The sequence below is a fragment of the Aulostomus chinensis genome, chromosome 12 (genome assembly GCF_037954235.1).
Source record: "Aulostomus chinensis isolate RoL2024-O1b breed Wild chromosome 12, RoL_Achi_v1.0, whole genome shotgun sequence".
Lineage (NCBI taxonomy): Eukaryota > Metazoa > Chordata > Actinopteri > Syngnathiformes > Aulostomidae > Aulostomus > Aulostomus chinensis.
In genome coordinates, this window is record NC_141331.1 from 6,296,084 (window position 1) to 6,318,088 (window position 22,005).

Genomic DNA, 22,005 nt, shown 5'->3' on the forward strand with positions numbered 1-22,005 from the left:
TTGCTTTGGTGGAGGGAAGCCTTGGTGATGTGAACTTCCGGCTGATCCTACAACAGCAGATCACCTCAGCAGCCGTCCGTCTTTCAAACCTTTCCACATGATGACAAAAATCTCAGCGAGACCCTGTTCAAGCTCTGGCCCACTCTTCACTGCTTCTATCACATCACATTTTCCTCCACGTAAATGGAAGCACACATCTTCAATTCTAACGATGCCTCTGCAGAAATCCTCTCTTTCATGTGTCAGTTAGTGTGAAGAGGAAGATAAAAGGTTAGAGAAGCATCCTGAAGAACGAGGCATTTACCGGAGCTGTGCTGAGACGGGCGGGCGAGCGTCAGCCGGCTGCTGGGGAAGACGTCTCTGTTCCAGCGGCCTTCACTTCAAGGGCTCCACACCAGGGACGGAAAGGGACGTCTTTCATGTGCTCTAGAAGCTTCACCATTACACATTGCCAGTGCTGCAGCTGTGCGCATTTACATTGAGTTATTCTTAAAAAAAAAAAAGAAAAAAAAAAAAGGACAAACTGCAGATCACCTCAGCCTCACACTCTAATCCTTCTACACAACCATTCTGGGGGAAAAACACAACCTTTGAACAAAGAACGTAGACCCACAACAGAACAGGGTTCAGAAAAATGTGAGCACAAAATTCAAGCAATCCCATATCAATTTTGACTGATGGCAATTATTGAAAAAAAAAGGTGACATATTTCCATTGTACCCACACAAGTCAAGGTAGGGATCACACTGCTGTTTATTGCACCAGCTTATTACTTGATGTTTGCTGTAGGTAAAAGAATTTCAATGAGTGATTGTGCAGATGGAGCCTCAGATTTTGTTCAAATATCAGGCAATCTGAGCGAAGCTTGAAAATACGCATCCATTAAAACAAGACTTCCAAGGTTCGTACACTTACCAACAAAATTCTTCCACTCGGGAAAATATATGCTCTGAAACTGCAAGAAAAAAAAAAAAAGTTCAATCCATGTCAAAATTTACTTGTGTGCCATCAAACAAGATTTCCCCAAAACTTCAAGGCTTGAAACAAAATCACTTTTCTCAAAATTTTCTGACTTTATTTTTGAAGACTTGTCCAGGCCTGGAGTTTTTTCCTGTAATTCTGAGCCCTGAACTTTAAAAAGTACGCCGGGGGAAAAAAACCAAAACAAAACACCAACAACGAAATCAAATACCACACCGGCTACGACTGCTGGAAAATGTTTTAATTGGTTAATGCAGGCATTCTTGCAGACAACAACCTCCATCTCGTTGATTCCGAACAGCAGTTTCAACATCCCAACATGGTGCTGAATGACGAGTAATATCACGTAAAAATGATGCTACTCTTTTATTTTACAAAATCCTCTGAAGTGTCTGTCACACCACACTACATACAAGAAGACGGACTGAATAAACGTGACAACCCCTCATTCAAACACAATAACATTGCCAGTACAAGTGATGCTCAGCATCCTACAAATATCCAAGCATGTTAGAGGAATTGTTTTCTCTTCTTCTTTTTTTTAAATTTTTTTTTTTTTTTTTTTTTGCACATACCCAATTCATTTAATTCTGCACAAATGTCAGATAATTGCAGAAAATAAATTGTTAAAAAACAAAATTGTTTCTTTTTTGGACACTTTCTCTGACAATAACATGACCATGCATTAGTCTCTCCACTTTTAGTTAACCACAATATAATGAGAATATATATTTGCAAGTTGGCAATACTACGGAAAGAAATTCTCAATTTTATCTATAACGGCTCACAGACGTATGATCTTATTCAAATGGGAGAATGCTGGGTAAATATGTCTCTATACTTCCAATGTTTCCATATATTAGGGCCAAAGTATGGACACGTCTGTCTCACACGGATAATACAAATTGACACTGGGTCTTCCGAATGGCAGATTACTATTTTTCCCCACATATACGCAATAGAACGGACTTTCTTGTACACTGGTCTTCTGAAGATGGTTCAACTGTCATTTACATAGAAATGGTGCCATCAATATGGGGCATACACATCTTTTAAAAAGTGTAAAGAACTGACCTTGCACTGAAAGTGTTCATGCATTTTAATGTCTAGTCACAAAACGGGCTAAACATTACAAATATATAATATTTCCCATTTAGTTAAACCTTTGTTATGTTCGTATCGAACTCCATATTAAAATGACTATTCATGGGAACTAGTGCAACCTGGAGGAGGCCTGGTCTTTGTGACAAGGCAGGCACAGAGTAAAATAGACAAAGTACTCTAGAGCAGCTCCAGAGCAATGGCAGATATATTAAGGCCATTTTTTAAATTACAGGGAAAAAAAAACAGTAGCAGACAGCTTGACTTACTACCCAGGCTGAACATGATTCAGTTGGGGCAGCAAAGCAAGCAAGCAACACGATTGAATCAATTTTTTTCCCAATCAATTGATGCCAGTAGTCCACGTGCCAGCCTCCCCACATCCCTGGTCAGAAAACGCCACTCTTCTGTATTCAAGTGTGTTCAGTTTTGGTGGAAATCAAAGAGTGGTACCCTCACTAGTCCTTCCTTTGTGAACCCATGCTTTACACCTCCAGTAAAAGTCCTGGGGAACAGCCGAGCAGTCAAGACTGTTTTAGACGCTTCCTAGGAGGACCAAAGGGCGGGCACTGTGCTGAAGCCAGGGCGCGAAAGGCCTCGGCTACCAAGTGAGGGTGGGATTGGATCATTGACTTCCAGCCTGCAGTCTCCATTATATCTGTAGCATGACTGTAAACACACACACACACACACACACGTTAATGCCTAGACGTGAGAATGTGCACATTAAAAATCAATAAACGTTAATGCGATAGTAATGATAAAGCTTATAAAGGGGTTGAGAAGCTGTAAAGAGCCATCAGTGCAGCCTTCACTTGTATATTGGCTGAAATAAATGTAGGATTACAAGCAGTCCCTCCAGGACCTTACAGAGGGGTTTCGTGTGATTGTTGCAGTTAAGTATGCTTGAATGTGCAGTGGGTTTACTAAGAAACTGGGATGCAATTTAGAACTTTATGGGGTTTGTTTTTTTTAACTTTTTTTTTTTGCTGTGAAAATGAGGAAATTGGAAAAACAGGAACAATAGGCGCAAAAACAAAGCTCAGTCTCTTACAACTCTAGCAAACTGCGGGATCATAAATTGTCGGAGAAATTACTGCACTCAACGGCGTCACTAAGAGCATTTCATGACACGGACAAAAAGACAATGTCACAGCGTAATGCAGGAACACCCTTTCAAACTGCAAAATTTGAAGACCTCGTGTATATTAAAGATTCATTTGATTTTGCGATAATTGGGATATTTAATGCGGTGAAAAAGCCATCATTTTAAAAAATGGAACACCCCCCCCCCCCCATAATTTCACAAACTTTGGCTGAAGTTACATGAATGAACAAGTTTGTGATTTTCAGCAGGAGGGACTGCACGGTGATGAACATGACATAAGTCCGAAAATGTGTCAAGGTGTCCTATAATCCAGCAGCACTTCACTTCAACAACAAAAAAAAAAAAAAACTTCCCCATAGAAACCACCTTCCCCTTCTGTATCAAATTCTACAAATATTCCATTTCCAGGGTTTATTCAGGTATGAGTCTATTAATAACTGGATAGAAAGATATGAAGCTTCAAACTGAAAAGGCAAATAGCACTCTGTCTGCCTGGGCTAAAACAATGAATTCTAATGCATCTGGTGGGGGAAGAGATAAGAGTGTGTTATTAATCTTGTGTCACATATATCAGCTAATTACATACTTGCTATTCCAGTTCTTTCCATCTTTACAGCCCAGCTGTCTCAGGACACTGCACCTATGGCAAGGAGATAAAAAGGTAAGCATTCAGGGCTGGTAAACAGAAATGGCAGCAGGAATTTATCACTGGAGTTTTTTTTTTTTTTTTTCCTGCGATACTTGCCTGTTGATAAAATCTATGGCTTGTGCTTTGAGCTGCTCGGCACTGTGCAAGTCTGCTAGGATGAGGGTGTCGGCCACATTCTCCACTGAAAGGCTGTTGCACAAGGCCTCTTCACACATGACTTTTAAACGCTCCAGAGCGTACTGGGGTGGCGGTAAGAGGGACAAAAAGAGCAGCAGTTACAGTCTGAATGCTAAGTGGAGTGTTGTGACTTGAAGGTTGGCCTCACTCACTCAGGAAAGATCTCAGCATTTGCCTGATTAGAACAATTATATTCTAAATACACGGAACGTAGCCAGTGAGAGGGACGGGAACCAGCTACATGTCAAAGACTGGGTGCATCACGAAAAGATTCAGGGAGTTACAGGAGGCTTTTAGTAACATACGGAGTTTTAACCATAATGATGCATTAACACAAATGCAGCACAACGAGCACAAACATGCACATCCCTTGGGAATACAACAACACAACACAGGGAAAAACGCAGATCAACTTGAGCTTGAAATGTTTTGTTTTTCCTGGCGAGGATGTTGGGTCCTCCCTTCTGTCAGAAAAGGTGATTTTCATATCAAAGCGACAGCACAAGCGAAGAACATTTTACTAACGCCAAGATTTTTAGATTGATCTGAAATTCTGTATACCAACATTTAAACGTTCGGTAAGATCAAACGGAGGAGAACTCTCAACCACACAAACTCAATAACGCTAACAGTCTCCATGAAAATATAAAATGTAGGTGAAGGGAAGAAGGGACTTTAACAACATTGTGCATGTCACAGGCATCGTCTAATTCTATTCCCCTCCAAACAACAGAAAACCATTCAATCAAAGTCTGAGTAATGTGACTGTGGTGGGCCGCGGGTCGAGAAGGCGTGACAAGTCGGTGGGTGGGCCTGCACCCATTGAATCAAGGTGTTGCTGGAGTTCCGATTACGACAGTGAGACATCTTTTATTCATCTAATTTATGAAATCAAGCAAGCTAACAGCTGTGCAATTACAGAAACGACATTAGCCATTTAGCATCAGTGATTTCATACAAGACTGGTGGGATTGAAAAATTTGTTTCCTCACTGTTCTTCCAGTGTTTTTTTTTTCCCCAGGAGCACCCGGGTTGCTCGGTATTTAACAAACCAAAGAATTACCCTGGTCCTGGTCCAACAAACCCAGTAACCTACCATCATTCTGCCTTGCAAACATGTTAAAAAGACTTGGAATTGATTTGACACTGACTTTGTCTGCAGCTGCCAGCAGGTTGTCTGCCATCTTCTCCAGGTTGGGGGCCTTTCCTGTGTAGATGAAGCCCATCATTTCCTTAAAGACATCTGGGTCCACGTCACTGATATCTACCCGGTTCTGTGAGGGAAAATAAAAGTAATATTTACGAGTGAGAGAACATCCCCGACAGAAGGGTGAGATTCTAACCACAGCTGTGTTGATGTAGCAATACAAGTACACGAGAGGAAAGAGTTATTCTTACCTTTTTACTCTCCTCCATTTCATGTTCAAACATTGCATTAAAGACCGGGGACCTTGCTGTCAAAGACATAAGTAATATAATGTTTGTGTTACAGTTAAAAATCACATTATACATACGAATGCTCTGACAGCATCAAGACCTACTAGCACAGTGACAAAGAGGATTTTTTTAAAAACCTGCACAGTTGTCTTAAAACTGAGGCACAAACCAAAGCAGTATCTTGAAGTAATACAGTTCTAAGATGTTGCCAAATCCTTAGAGCTGCTACTTTGTCAGCATTTCCCTCTTGACCAGCGCAGCTGCCGCCACCATGTCTAATAGAGACAAGCTGCAAAAGAGAGCTAGGCTTTCAATCTGCTGGATCCTAAAGTCATCTGGGTCAAGCAGGGCCAAGCAGTGGTAGACAGGCGGATTAGCACCCACTGCAGAACTGGGACGCTACAAGTCAAGCCAGGAATACAGACCCTCTGTGGCCTTTCAAGGTGCTTACGGCTCTCCATGAGATGCCATTAAGAAGAGGCTTGGCATGTCTTGGAAAGGCCATATTGGGCTCTTCTCTCCTGGCTGCTGTTTACTAAGGGCCATGTTCAGAATACATGATAAAAGACAGCTCCTTGTTCATTTGTATTGGGGAAGTCTGGCGGTGCAGTAAATACAGGAGACCTGACTAAGAACACAAGGCAAAAAAAGTTGAACCAGGCCCAACTTTTGCCAGACTGAAATGTGATGTGATTTGGCAAAAGAAGTGCATTAATCAGTTCCAACTGTTCAAGCGCACATTCCTGACTGATTACTAGTTCACTAAAGTCTCCTACCATTCACCCTTTCTGGAAATTTAGCCTTTTTGTGCATCTCTCTGTAAATCCCAGACATCCTCTATCATTTACACACACAGTGCAGAGACTGGGAGTGTACCAGGACTCAAAGCCAAACCCTACAATGCACAATGCTACACTTGCTCAGGATTTTTAAAATACTTTGGTGTTCATCGTTTAGCTCCTCCTAGTGTCACTTAGCCCCCTGAGGTTTAAAGTCTAATAAGTAACTAATAATTAAAATGTAACTGAACAGACAGTCTACTAAATCTAATAAATTGATTTGTTAGTGGCAGGCTGCCACAATATTGACTGCCACATTTCCTTTTGTCATTAAAAGGGATGTTAGAGGCAGCGTGGCATAACCAATTAAGGCAGGATTCCTTTAAATGCAAACACGTTTGAGAAATCAACCCCAGATTAACACAATGCTCTAGACGACCTGGTGAAGATGAATGACTAGAACAGGAAACAAAAGACCTGGGATGGCTTCAGAGTAAAAGCACATTATTTTGATCAGCACTTGATCATAGGCTTTGACTATTATGAAGACAGGATACATCTGTATATGACCTGCGTGTTCCCTTTCTGGCTTCATCAAACCACCGTTCTTTTGTTCCGTTTTTTTTTCCTTTTCTTCTCCTCACCATGCACCACTCCCCCTCGGGGGTGAAAGGACATCAGAACAGCAGAGAAATGCAGAGTCTGTAATTTCCAGACCACATCTAAAATCAGAGCGTGCAGCGCTGCGGCTTCCAGAAGGTAGTATCGAAAATGTTTCTCCCACACGTGAACGGTCAAATTCTGTCATCAAAACCACAAAACTTTTGGTATGAGTCTCATATCTTCTACCGGACAAGTTTGTTGACAGCATCTCATTTAGCGTTAAATGAGATTCCTAGTTCGATGTTAACACCTTTGAACCTTCCCGTTCTCTTCCTCATGCTACTGGATGACAGCCATTTAGATTTTCTTTCCAACTAAGAGTAAGAAATATAGAAAATGATTTTAACAAAGACTGCATCCCAACATCACATATGGTCTTGATAAATATCTGAACACACACCACCAGCTTCTGGACATATTCATTTTTACTTGGTCTGTGGTTATTGATTTGACAAACAAATTTGCATAAAGCCAGCAAATTCGTCCGCTTCAAGAAAAACATCCATTTTAGATATATCTTTAACAGAAACAGGTTTTCTGACCAACTGCTGACAACAAATGTAGGAATAACTTTGAATAGTTCAGCTGTTCAAAAGTAGAAAATCCTGTGTTGGTGATCACTGATCTGTTCGCCCTGTCTCTGCTCCCAAGTCAGGTCTCGATCAACTTGTTTGGATGCTCACATTTCAATATCATATTAAGAAAGTGCCACAGCCTCTTATATCAGCACAAAACCAGTTGATAAGGAAAAAACACCTATTGTGCATTTATCTTTATGCAACATAATCACCTTTCACTTGAAATTTGCTCTGAAATGAAAGGGAAACGCAGATGGTCCGTCTGTGCTGAGGCTGAAGGACAGAGGAGATAGAGGAGGAGAAGCTACTTAACTTGAGGGCTGAGAGTAAAAGACCTTTTTACCTGCGAGGATGGATTTGTGGGCTTTGAACTCTTGCCCTCCCACATACAGGCTGCAGTCTGTGAAGCGTGAACACTCCCACAGGTTCCCCAGGTCATCAGACAGCTGACACTCTGGTACCTTCAGCATGTTCATGTTAGATTGACCTGAAATGTTCACAGAGTCCTGGACGACGCTCACCTGTACATCAGAAACACCACAGACAGAGCAAATCACTGAGATCATCTCATGGAGGCTAAACATCCCAGCAACTGTAAATTGATAGGCGGAAAAGAGACTTATTCGCTCTTTTTTAAAAAGCAGGTTAAAGACCAATAAAGCTAGGGTGGGAGGGGCTCTGGCTAACAGCTGCTTTTACACATCAACTTTGTCGGAACACCGAAGTGATGATGGAAGAAACGTTGTCATTACGTGGAATGTAAGTGTTTAGGAGGGTGTCAATTCCCTCAAGAACGTTTCTGGAACTGCTGTCTGGCAAACTGCCTAGTTCTGGAAGTGTCTTGCCAATTGCATTTAAGTCCACATTCATTGACACTTGATTTAACTTGTCTCTTGTAAAGACATTTCTTTAAGATATTCATTATTCTTGACACTCTCACTTGTATTACTTGGAGAACAAGCATCATTGGAAACAGGGGCGATGAAGCATTTCACGCCCTCCTCCTGTAACGTTAATTTGTGGCGACTCTCAACAGTATTTTTATTGTGGAAATGAAATAAAGAACGTTTGAATCATTTTGTAACATGAACATACAAGTATGCTTGGAGGCCTTTTTTTCTTGCTGTGCTCACAGGCTTCACTAGGAAGAACATCTCGGCTGTGACTGTCAATTTGATTATTCATTCAAACTAAATATAGAGAGCAATGAAATGCAAAAAGACAGAGAGAGAGAGACAGGGAGAGAGAAAGAGAGAGGTGCGTCCTAAATTCCCAGCCTGGTGCCGATATCTAGTAGTGTTTAGAGTCCCTAGGTCAAATGACATGAAAGCTATCAGGAAGAAGAAAAAAAAAAAAGGAATTTAGCAGGATATGAAACACATGAGGAGTTTTGCACCCCTTTTTCAAATTTCAATAATGGGGAAAATCCCTAGAGTGGAACACTTACCTCACAGAACAAGGTGAGCTTGTCATCTGGCAGGAGTCCATTAGCTTCATCGAGGAGGAAATCTCTCCTGATGAATTTTTTGAACCCCCAGTCTTTGCCTTGGACAAATCTGTACGCTCTTTGGCTTTCTGTAACAATATTGTGACATTCAAGCATTATTTGCTCCCCAGGTGGAAAGGTGAACACATTCCTGGTGGAATTATATGAGACGCTGTTCTCTACTCACCCATTGCTTTTGTCTCCTCTCTTTTTGCATTCAACAATGAAAACTTGAATTTTGCTCTGACTTCACTTTTTGGACAACTAACAAGAAGTAAATACAATGACAGATAATCTTTGCTTTCATCATCAAGTCCCTTTGGATTGACTCGCAGACACCTGCCAAGTGAACAGACAGCAGTGTGTCAGTAAGTCACAAATTAGTCATACAGTGCTAACAGCTTCTGCCAAACCACAATTATACGACAAGCTTTCAGGGATAATACTCTCTCACTTAGAGGGACTGTGTATGTAATTACCATGCAGGAAAGCATGTTGGTAAATTTGAATATAATTAACTATCAACATTAGAATACCATGCACACAAATGAACTGCTGTGAGATCGGTACAAACCATTTCATCTTGTCATTAGGGCCAGAGGAGAAGGTTGAGCTCTTCAGCACTTCCCCCATTTCTTCTCTGCAAAAGCTAAAATTGTTTATGGTCCACATGTAGGAAAACTTCACCACTTTGACCTTGGAGCCAGGAGACAAAACAGGAAGAACAGTCATACCAGATGCTCTTTAACCATTTTGGGAATACAGTAAAGGTTCAGACAATTTGACTTCAAACATGTTTCTTTGAACATTACAGTGCAGAAGGACTGAGTTTGGGACAGAAATGACACACTTCTATTCATCACAGTTTGTTTGCCTTAGCTAAAATCATTTAACTTGTGGACTACTGAGCACAAGGCTGAACTGAAATATGTAAGACCTTGTTATACTCAACGATGCATTTTAGAGTTTCTTGATATTTTTGCACTTAAAGCCAAAAAGATGTGGCTGGTGTTTTCTGAACTCTTGAGACATGAACTATTATTAGGGAGGGAAAAAAATGTCTGCATGGGTTCAAAACCTTTCACGGTGAGGAACTGAAAGGTAAAAGACACTTTGTGTGAAATATCACTTAAAAGCTTTCCTGATCAGTGACTGGCCACAGTTTATACATGAGAATAACAAAGCAACAGTGTTGAATTCACTCATTTTCTTTCTTTTACAAAAAAAAAAAATATGAAGGAGCGAAATGCATAAAGCAGAGTCAGACGCAGCTGTTAGCATCCATCAAAGTCTGCTACCTACCAAATTAAACTTTTGAGTGAAATATCCTTTCCAAGTAATTTGATTTTGTGGCTGAAGACAGTTTGTAAGGGCAAAGTATGAACAGCCAAGGTGAAAACAATAAAATCCATTATGACCGAGTCCCACTTGGCTGCCTCAGTTTCAGGGTCAAGATATTGTGCATGCTGGTTCACTTTCACATGGTCATGACTTGACATGAACTTGAGTAGAGCTGAGCCATCGCTTGTTATTAATACCTTTGCTTTTCCACAAATGACATGTCCAAATGTCCAGTTTACATGTGCAGAGTCATTAACGGAGTGGAAGGGAAGTGAGAGTAGGAGTTAGAGATGAGGGGTATGAATATTATAGAAACAAGGAAGACTTGGGACAACGATGCTGATTTTGACTGGAGCCCTCACAGCTAGAAAGAGGTAATGACGTAAACTACACCAGTCAGAGGCAGCGACGCGCTGAACTAAACTGTGCCTATTCTTCCAGAATGAAAAAGATATTCCGCAGAAGCAGCACAGTGTTTCTCATACATTGATTTATTTGTTGGTGCCCCACAATATCAACACATTCTGGAGCTGAGCCGTGCTCTCTCTCTCTCTCCTCTCTTTTTCTGGCTGCAGTGGAGCGGAAAATCATCCTTGCAACGGAGCATTTTTGCTCCACGTGTACATATACGGTCTCGCTCAACACCCCCCCCCCCCCCATCACTAAACAGAGAAAACTGTTTTATTCAACAGTGCCGGCAAACGTGACAGGCAGGTTCAACTGCACAATGATTGACTTTCAACTGTTCATCTCCATATCAATTAGGTGAATGGAATGTATCATGAGTTAAATATGGGTTGAATGCAGTGAAACATCAGAGAGTAGACGGGCCGCAGACACACCACTCTATTATCTTTTGTCATGAGTTTTGCATTGTGTATGGTGGTTGGGAACAAATTCCTGTCCTGCTGTGCTTGGATGTCACACTTTTCATTTTGATTATATGCTGCTAGATTTGATAGTGCTTAAAAGGTACAAGCATTGAGCCCAAACAAACATTCACACAGAGATGCCGCAAAGAGAAGTTGGAGTGGACTCCGCAGAAGTGATTATTACTGCAATCCAGGATGCAGGACACATCAGCATGTGAGGCCTATCAGCAGACATTGGCCATATTGGTTATATTGGTTTTGCTCAAGCATCTTCTTTGCTCATCATCGATGGTTACAATAGAAAAAACATCATTTGTCAGGCTTTTTCAGCCCCCCCCCCCTCAAAAGACAGTCTTTCAAATTCACAAGTTTTATATGTGTTTTTCAGCATTCACTTAATATAAATATCACATAAACTTGCTTTTCTACAGCTGTCAACGTCAGTAAATATCCACTTATGCCAGCATCATTTTCAGAATACGGGCATATATATTGTCTGCAAAAAATACAATATTTTATCATTAAATGTCGTGCATCCCCTCTTTGCAATTCTGTACCTGAGAAAAGGTTAAACCATGGAAAACTTCTGTCCCAATATACATGTTTTTCTCTTCCAATTTCTGCAGCATGATTTTATCAAATTTCTTGAAAATGTTTTTAGAGATGAAAATTAATTGAATAGATCTTGCAATTTGTTTAACAGTTGAAGTTTTGCTCGATAAATGTTCTTTAAGCTCAGTAAACACAGTTAAGAGTACAATTATAGCTACCATGCAGTTGCCATGAAAACAGGGCTTTACCCTTCCAGACAAATTGGATTTAATATTTTCAGAAGAACAAAAACACAGAATTAATATGGTCATCACGGTAATGGAATATGAGTGAGTGAGGTTTGCTTTTTTTTTTTTTTTTTTTTTAAATATCAAATATTTCCCCCCCAGTAAGATAAAATTATTAAACAGGCCATCTGAAACATGATAGATATCATCACCTCTTGTCAAGAGCAGGGCTGAATTAGTATGAGTAATATTTCCCAAACCTGTGTGTAACACCAGCTCTCTGCCACAGGTCCGCTTGACATCTCCCCAGGAGGAGGAGGGGTGGGAACCCGTGACATCACCAGTTTAGAGGTAGCACTCACGTCCTTAAAGCACTAATTGTTCCAAGAAAACACAAAATATTATTTCTGGCAGAAATTGACAGCATAAATTTCAAAACACAAAATAAGTTCATCTCTATTAGTCAAACATTATAAATACATAAAAAAATAAAAAATCCTCAGGATGGCAAAATACTTCAGGAGTATTCTGTCTAGAACCTGAGGGGTTTCTCATTCAATGACACTGACGACATTTTAGAAATCAGTGTCACTAGCCAACACTGGGTAAGTAGCTGGGTACACCTCAACAGGTTGTCAGTCACCGTCAGGACCAGGACACATAACTATTCACTCACTTCTCCAGAATTTACCAACATCAGCTCAGTTTTTGGTCTGGACATCGCAGAGGTTGACTACACAATCACAGGGTGAACATCCAGGCAGGTACCGGCAGTTGCAGTTGTTAATTTGGGGACCAAATTATCAGTGAACGATAATATGAGTATAACTGGTTGTCTGTCTCAATGTGTCAGGCCTGTGATTGACAACCTGTCCAGGCTGTCCCAACCACAGTCAACTGGAATTGGCCTGCATTTTATTTACATGTGCAGTGATATCTATTGCCAATATATCCATGCTGCATGAATAACTGAGTGGTTTTTGAGTATGAAACAATGCACATGCACTTAAATGCAGAATGCATTTAAAACACTTCATTTCTGCCAATATAGTCCAAAAAAATCTAATTGCAAAGTGGTAAGGCCTAATCACCTCCAATGTGACATCAACAAAAGAAAAATCAAAACAAAAAAAGACACAAAGTTAAACTCAAAACAAAACCATCCAAGTTACAGTGGTGTTAAGGGCAATGTATGTCGTCAATGTGAAACCAATAACGGTTCACTGCCAACCTTCAGATTGGTTAGGAGCATTAATTTTATTGCGTTGGAACATCTTGGTTGAAAAGTTGCAGACTCATCCTGCAAATCAATTGGCTGTTCTGTTTAACTTTTGTAAACTTGTGAACCACTCCAGTTAGTCTGATATTCTACCAGACGTTGTAGCTTGCCAGATGAAAGGACAGACATTCTGATCAACTCAATGGGCTGGGGTCCCACCACTAGCTGGATAGAGACAAAGGGAATTATTTAGGAGCCATAAAAATATATATATTTTAAAAAATGCTCAAGATTGTTTGTTGGAGATGAACAAACAACTGGTTGGCTGATTTTTCAGTGGTGGTTACTGGCACTTTAGAGAGTAGGGAGTCTGATGTATAATGCTAATAGCACATCATTGTTGTGTTTGCATCTGATTCAAATAATTTAATATTACAAAAAGAGAAATAAATAGGCCAAACTTGAAATGAAAAAAAAGTTATGTGACACAATTATTGTCTGCATTGCCTGTTTTAGTAAACTGTCTGTGGCTAACCTACATTTAAACAAAAATTCTAAAATGCAGTCCACAAGCAATAACAAAAAGAAAAAGGATGAGTCATAAATAGCTCGAGTATACTAGCATTTATCGGTAAATTTGAATTCTCCCATTAATGACAAGAAAAATGTTTTTTTTCCCTAAAAAGCCATTAACTCGCCCCAATAATCGATACACAGATCTGTTTATCCATCAGTCTCAGTAACATTTTGATTGAAATTCAGTGACAATTCCCTGTTTGTTTCTTTTCATGTTGGTCACAAAGACCAACAGGGATGAGTCTGATATTCCACAATCATCATCCATCCAGGAATGATGTCACAAGGCAGAGGTAACGTATTAACTGAAAGCTGATGCTGCCCAAATGTGGGCTGAAGTAAACCGGTCGGGTGTTCTAGATTCAGAAATGATCAACCTGATTCAAGATGAAAATAACTTCAATTGACGCTTATTAAAATATTTTCAGTGGTCCAACAGTTCAATAATGACAAAGGTTAGCTTTTTCATTTCCTGTGGGAATAAAGTGGATGCAAACTTGCTAACTTGCTATAGGGTTTAGTCAGTGCTGCACCCAAAGTACTAAACCCATTTGATTTATCCCAGAAAGAGAGGACTTCTTTCCTTCTTCTTCTTTTTTTTTTTTTTAAACCAACCACTCAATGATGTTACCGTAGTTTCTTTGGCTGGTGAGGAATGCTTATTTACCAGCCCGTTCCCCATTTTATCAGCATTTGGCTAGTAGCTGTTGCAAATTTTGTGCCCTGATCCCAGACAATCTTGGCTCACACAGACATCAGTTTGCATCCATCTGCAGATATTTGCTTTAAGTTACAGAAACAACAACTAAGTTAACTTTTAACTATCATAGTCAAATATTAAATCAGCATGAATAAAGGAATTAAAATATAAACATCACCTCTTGAATGGTTGAAAACGTTCAAAAATGATTCTGTCTAATTTTTCACAGGATACTTCATGGCCCCATCTTCATGTACCAGTCTAAAAGGGAAAGAGCAAACATTGGGCCTTAGAAATGTACCAGATGAAACCATGGAGAAGCTGGTCACCACAAGTGATACGTGAAGCAAATGAATTAAGTCATGAAACGCCAAGTGTCACTTCATGTTAAAGGGAAGTTCTGTGGGAATTAAGAGCTCTCAAACCATTCTGATAAAAATGTCAGAATGCTAGCCAACTGAGGCACTATAATGTTAAAAGCATTAATGAGGCAGCAACAATTAACTTGATACTTCTTTTTCCACATAAACAAGCTCATAACTTACTGCTCGACCACTGACACAGACAAATCATTCAATCTGCGAACTCAGGACTGCCCTGTAACTTTGTTTGGCTAGCAGATTAGCTGGATTCTCGCTAACTGGACATCCATACATACGGACGCTATTCAAACGGTTATCTCGCTAGTTTACCTTGGTCCAAAGCTGAACGATCCTATCTTTCTTAGCTTCTGGAGGTACAGTTAGCCGAACTCCACATGCTATTCAAGATGTGAGCGGATGTGATCAACCATAACACAGAAATTAAAATAAACCAAGAGCCCAACAGATCAGTGTTGAAACCCGCAAAGCGTGCCATCAAGTGTCAATACTATTTTCAAGACCATTGACATTATCAACATCGTTTTTACTTCTTCAGGCTTAAGTTAAATGTTATCGTCCTCTACACGGCGGCATACTTCGCCTAATATAGTCATTTCCAACGACAGTTAACGGAGATTAATAAACCAGACCGGTGTGAAATACATACCTTCCTAACCCTAGAAAAGCATTAAAGTTCTTTATAGTAAATTTGATGTTAATTTCACTTTAGCTTTAGACCGCAAATGACGCTAACACTGATCGGCTAGCTTAACACAAAACATGTAAACTATGCATCCGTCCACATATGAGCAGTCAGACTCACATCACTTACGATACTCCCATGTAGCTTCGCAAACTATCAAGGCATATCTGAAGTTATTTTAGCAATGTACTGTTTAAACCGGTGTAAAACAAAGGGCCTGTCCTAGTGTCTATGACAGGATGCTAACTGACCGAGCTAACGTAAAGCTTCACGTTTTGGTCCAATATGCTAGTGGGAAAACAACGTCGGCTAACTAGCAGTTAGCCAAAGCTAATCTGTGCACTGGCTGCCTAGAAAAAAAAAGTTAAAAAATACATGGTGGTGGCGTACCTTTCAATTTCATACTTCCATATGTATCGAATAAGGCATATAGCTTTGTGTCACAGTCGCTCCTTTCACCCTACGGTAGTTTGAACTCTTTTTCACTTAGACTCTACACAAGGTTTCTTTGTCTAATTTATATCTGTGCTAGCTTACATCTGTCTAGCTCATCTAGCTGATAGCTTAGCAGGCTAGACGGCATAGCTACTGCGCATGTACGAAATTTGGACGATCATCCTGTCTGGCTTCTCGCAGTTGATCCAGAAAATAACTACTTTAATAAGATTAGAAAGGAAGCCTAGCTTTATTCAAGCACTTTATTGAACTCCAGGTACAATTATTTTCATCTTGCAGTGTTTTTTTTTTTTTTTTTTTACCAAATACATCACTTTTATAAAAGATAAAATGTTATACTTGTTATTTTGTCTGACTGATCTCTTTTGGCCCTGAATTAAATTGTGTTTTTTTTCAGTGGATAAATTGATTCCTTTGTCTTTGTTTCACATGGATCCTAAGATACTACATTGCAATATTAATTCTCAAACCACACATTCCTCTACTGCTTATCTGTTAAGGGGGGGGGGGGGCTGGAGCCTCTCCCAGCCTGTCCTGACATTGGGTGAGAGCCGAGGTTCACCCTGGACAGGCCACCAGTACGTCGCAGGGCCATCAGGAACAATTAGGCGTTCAGCATGTTGCTCAAGGATACTTCGACATGGTCACCAGGGGAAGTGGGGATCGAAGCAGCGATCCTTCGGTTGCTAGATGGTGGGGTAAATGGTATATAATTCAACAACAATGCTATGCATCACAGCATTTGTGGCTACAACTGATTACCAAACCACATCCATAGAGGGGCTTTTTAAAAAAACAGCCACAAAACACTCATATATTAAAACATAAATGCACATATACACACACACACACATTTGGTATTTGTGAAATAGTTATATTAGTGAGTGTATTAGTTATGTGTCGCCGTAAAACGAAAAGCAAACTGGCAAATAACTGGCTATTAAATAAACATCAAATGTCCAGGAATCAATTTTACTTAAGCATTTGAGGAAATAAATGTATTATCAACATTCTTACATGTCAAAAATGATAGAACAAGTGAGAGAGTGAGCCAAGTAGCCAGATAGCCACTCACTTTAAGACAATTATTTGGAAGTTTTCCAAAAATTTTGATATTTAAATGATATTATTTGGTGGCACGGTGGTGCAGTGGTCAGCACTGTCGCCTCACAGCAAGAAGGTTCTAGGTTCAAGTCCCGGCTCGGGCACGGGATCTTTCTGTGTGAGTCTGCATGTTCTCCCTGTTCCTGCGTGGGTTCTCTCTGGTACTCCAGCTTCCTCCCACAGTCCAAAGACATCAAGAGGGGACGAGGCTGATTGTTACTCTAAATTGACTGTAGGTGTGACTGTGAGTGTGAATGGTTGTCTGTCTCTATGTCTTGGCCCTGCGATGGACTGGTGACCTGTCCAGGGGGAACCCCACCTCTCGCCGAAGGCTGCTGGGTTTTATTGGTATGTGAGTGCTGCTCAGATGGAGCTTTCTAGATATTAAAAACATACATTTCAAATCAAATCTTACTATATAAACACACATATACATAACACATACATTTTGGTGCAAACCAATCGTGTTATTCTTTCATTTGTAGTCAGATATATGAGATACTGTATATGCTCATTCATCGTTTACAGTCCTGGAGGTCTTGCAGTGACTCAGCATGAGACCTCAGGCCAGAAGCCTGAGGGCAAAGCTGGGAGAGTCACTCTCACGAAGCCTTCAGCTACAAAAAGAATGAACACTTTCTATCAAAATATAATTTCTATTGAACAGGGAGAATGTAGAACACGGAGCAGCCGGAGGGGGATGAAGAGGGGGACTGGGGTAAAAATGGGGGGGTGACAGACCAAAGTGGTCTGCTTGGCTGTGTGTTCATTGAAGCTGACTGGAAGCACCTGGGCCCGATGCTCTCAGCTCTTACACAGTCAGAACTGCACTGCCATCTCAGCTTTCACACACACACACACACACACACACACACACACACACACACACACACGCACACACACGCACACACGCACACACTCACTGCTGAGACTTTTACATCTCGTTCCTTAATTTATTCATTCTTTTAGTTAACAGATATGCTGTATGTCTCATTGGGCCTCATTTGACATACATATTTGATCTTACACACTACAGGGCTTTTATTGGACTAAGACTAAAATGAGAGCTAAAAAAAAAAAGTCTTTTGGTGTTCAAGAAGAAATTTGTGCATACCAACATTTCATGCATGAGGTCAGCGGTCTCTCCCATTTTTTCCAGCCAGAGTCTGTCTCGCCATGACATTGGCTCTACAGTCGCGTCGATCAAATGTTGACATTTATCTTTACTATCAGGCCTGTACCACAGTCCATTACACGTACAAAGTCTTTTTAGTGGAGGAAAATATCACCAAAGTCATTAGGATTTGTCATTTGGGGAAAAAGGAATATCTGCCCAAACGATAATTTACTGTGTGAGTATAATAGTTGTAAATCTTGTAAAGTTCATCTTTAGGATTCATCGTCTGGTTGCCGTAGATAATCACTGTTCATGTAATGGAAAAAATTACATCATAGTTATTTGATGTGCAAGTCCCCCCCCCCCCCCCCCCAACAGTACCATCAAAGTAGTGGCGGGGCTTGCATTGGTACTTCAATACCAGAATCAGAAAAACTTTGTTGATCCCTGGGGAGGGAGTATTGTGTCATAGTTGCTCCCAGTCAAGGACAGACAAATATAGAATAAAGATAAACAGAAAAATAGAAATATGTAAAACAGAAATGCAAAAATAGACGTATGTTGAAAATGTGTAAATGCCAGCTGTACTTTTAGTGTAGCTAAAAATATAGAGAGATTCAGAGGAGGGTTGTAGGAGTTTCAGAAAGTTGTTTGTTGACCAGTCACATAAAGAGTGCGTATACTTTAGTTTTAGACTGTAAAACTGAATTTATTCTGGTGAGTACGCTGGGTTTATCTGTGTGTCCCATTTTTGTTATCACAATATCTCAGGCACACCTCAAGGGATTTTCTTCAAATTAGGCACAAATGTCTGCTGGAAATCATGGATAAACTGAAGAGATTTGGGAAGTGAAAGGTCAAGGTTAAAGGTCAAGGTCATCTCACATTTGTGTGATATGTCAGGAACGTCTTGAGTGGCTTTTTATTTTCAAATCTGGTGCAAACATCCAGTAGGACACAAAAAAAAAACCCCATAACATGTATTTTGAAGCCACAAGAAATAACTTGCATCCTCAATGTGGTTATTTTTTCGGCTACACAGTATACCAGTAATAATCAATCTTAAACTGAGGGAACAAATTTTTTCGCTCCCCAACCATTCTAGGGCTCTATATGTGTGTGCACTGTGAAGAAAAGGGTTCATCATCATGTGTGCACTATGGTACAAATGATGAAGATACAGAGAATAAAAATGAATAATAGAGTCCTGATATAATGTAGCTTTATATGATAGATGAAAACTCCCACTGCAGTTAATTCTCAGCCGGTCTTCACACTGTCTTTTCTGTCCGCTTCTGATGTTTCTCGTCTAGCAAACACAAAGCAGCTTGGGGTAAGCCATTCACTGAAACAATACTCTATAATGGCTCCCTGTAGGCCTGTGATAACTAATTCTCTTTCAGATGGATGGACAGTGTTCTGCAGAATGAGCGATAAATGCCTCCTCTGCACCAATCAGTCTTCATTCATGGACAAATATAGTTCAGTCTTTTAATTTTTTTTCTTTTATTTTACACTGCATAGTGGCGATAAACACCAAAACACTCATGCAAGCCAGTTTGATCTTGGTCAAAAATGTTGGGGGGGGGGGGGGATTTTATTTTATTTTTTTTTACATTTTACTGCAGAGGCCACCTATCAGATGATTTTAATATCATCGGGATGATACACTGACCCATGTTGAAGAGGATGGAAGATAAGACGACTGTTGAAAAGATACAGGGATGTTTATCAGGAGTTTAAATCTCTTTAATTTAAGGGCAGGGAGATTTTTTGTATCAACAATTCAGGAGCAGGGAGGCTCAGGAATCATTGCATTACACTGCTATTTTAGAATGAAGCACACTTTTCACACTGACAGTCTCTGCATCAACTTTCTTCAATTAATCTGAGTAATATGTTGACATCTGACAAGAACTCAATGGCTCTGGTGATGAAGACTGATAGAGACAGAAGTTATGAGCTGGAAGAAAAGGCTACAGTAACAAGACGAGCCCCAGTGACCTCATCAGATCCTGGTCATACGGGGAAATTGAGCCTGACGTTCATCACATATTCTTTCCAATGTTGTGGAAATACAGTTATAATACTGAACAAAGGAGATGGTAGAATGAGCCCAAAGATCCTACTTTAATCTAATTTGATTAGATCTAAGTCATAAAATATATGGTAATACTAAAGAGTTTTGAAAGAAAGTTGGAAAAATTATCATAAGTTCTGAGGAAAGTTTTCCTTTGAAGTGATATGTCACTCAAAAAGTGTATTTTGCCTTTCAAGTATGTACAAATGAGCTCACAAAGAGGTTTTGTCCTCGCCGCGTCACTTCTTTGTGACTCTCGAAGTCAGAAAAAAGCCAGCCATGTAAATTTAGATTGTAGCTATGGCAACCTACTATTAACAATAGCAAAACAGTGCAAAAGCGTCAGTTTACAAACTCTAATCGTCCAGTGTATTGCCTTTGTTATCCAGCCATACACTTGATAGGCAAACATTTCAAATACATAATTAGTGGATGATGTGTTTTAGAGCTGTTGTTTTTATTTAACGTCATTGCCTATTGGTTGAACATACAATATCTGGCTGTTACTGAAAACAAACACTTTACATTCTTTACTTGTACATCGTTTAATTTTGTAGCAGGTACGTTCGCACTGAAACTTTTGCATAGGGTTAAGTATGACTGGGTGTGAATCGGGAGTACATATGCAATTAATATACTGAGGTTTAATTGCAACAACACTTGATCTGTCTCAACAGGCAGGGACTTACAGGACAAGATTATGTCTGAAGAAAACAAATACCATTGACTATTGAAGAGATTTAGTTGTCAAGATGTATAAAGCTGCAGTTTAAGATTAAACTGGAATTTTATCATGTAGGTGGAAAGTTGAAAACCGAAGATTTTCATCTTCCAAGAGTAACAAATCCCCAGAAATATGAAATGAGGTGTTACATGCGTGGTCGGGAACTGTACTTATAGTTGTGGGGAACAACCATTTATTTCACTTTATTTGCTGCGTATTTGTACTACGTTTGTGGTTTACTATGTTCGTGGTATGTTGTTATGCCTGCAGCTCTAACAGTTGTGTTGATGTATGTTTTCATGTTCTACGTGCATTTCAACTCCGGTCTGACCCACCACGTGCATGGACACACGTCTGAACTCGACAACACTCGGAGAGAGCATATTACATTCCTCCGCTGATGCAAAATCAGCCAGACCCAAAATAAAAATTGCAGTTTTGCAAAAATTGCAGTCACCGCAAAAAAAATCTTCTCAGCTGATAATGTGATCAACTTCGGTGATCAAATAACCTCCTCCTCCTTATATGTTAGCTTCTGGTGTAAACCCTTTTTCTCAGTCTGGATGAGGCTCCTCTAATCGTGTTTGCCTCCTTCATTCAATTCCTTCTGATATTGTCCTCAAATTATTTTTGCATGTAAAATTGTCTCACTGCATGTCTAATCACTTCCTGTCCTGTGACTCATTCCAGAAAATCCAGACTTGTTTGAGGGACAGCTAATGTGACAATTCAAAACCCCATCTCAAAAATTTGAGATGAGCTAAATATCTCCAGTGTCACAATGCTAGATTTTAACAGGAGAGTTGGTTCAAAATTAACCGTGAAGGAAGAGCAGGAGGGCGACTGAAATGAAACACCAAACCATTAAATTAAATCGCACTTGCTTTCATTCCCTACATCTTAATGAGACGCTTCCCATGTTTCCCTTCCAAACAGTCTTTGAGCCTTTTCAGGATTTTGACAAGGCTGATTATGTAGCATGAAGCAGATGCTCGGTTGCAAAGATGTCCATT

The 22,005-nt window shown here is 40.0% G+C and overlaps 1 protein-coding gene across 2 annotated transcripts; it reads right to left on the reverse strand.

Annotated features, from left to right (window-relative positions):
- Nucleotides 1–1,207: 1,207 nt before the first annotated feature.
- Nucleotides 1,208–16,241, reverse strand: spopla (speckle type BTB/POZ protein like a). Of its 2 annotated transcripts, none has more exons than XM_086219790.1 (12): nt 15,902–16,241; nt 14,625–14,707; nt 12,212–12,325; nt 9,534–9,655; nt 9,147–9,298; nt 8,921–9,048; nt 7,817–7,994; nt 5,415–5,470; nt 5,168–5,290; nt 3,936–4,078; nt 3,777–3,830; nt 1,208–2,751 (listed from the first exon to the last, which is right to left on the reverse strand). In XM_086219790.1, the coding sequence occupies exons 3-12, from the start codon at nt 12,287–12,289 to the stop codon at nt 2,607–2,609; spliced, it is 1,179 nt and encodes a 392-aa protein (XP_086075916.1). In that variant the 5' UTR covers nt 12,290–12,325; nt 14,625–14,707; nt 15,902–16,241; the 3' UTR covers nt 1,208–2,606. The 2 variants fall into 2 exon arrangements, with proteins under 2 accessions (XP_086075916.1, XP_086075917.1); XM_086219791.1 differs by lacking the exon at nt 15,902–16,241 and adding an exon at nt 15,632–15,864.
- Between the last annotated feature and the right edge of the window lie 5,764 nt (nt 16,242–22,005).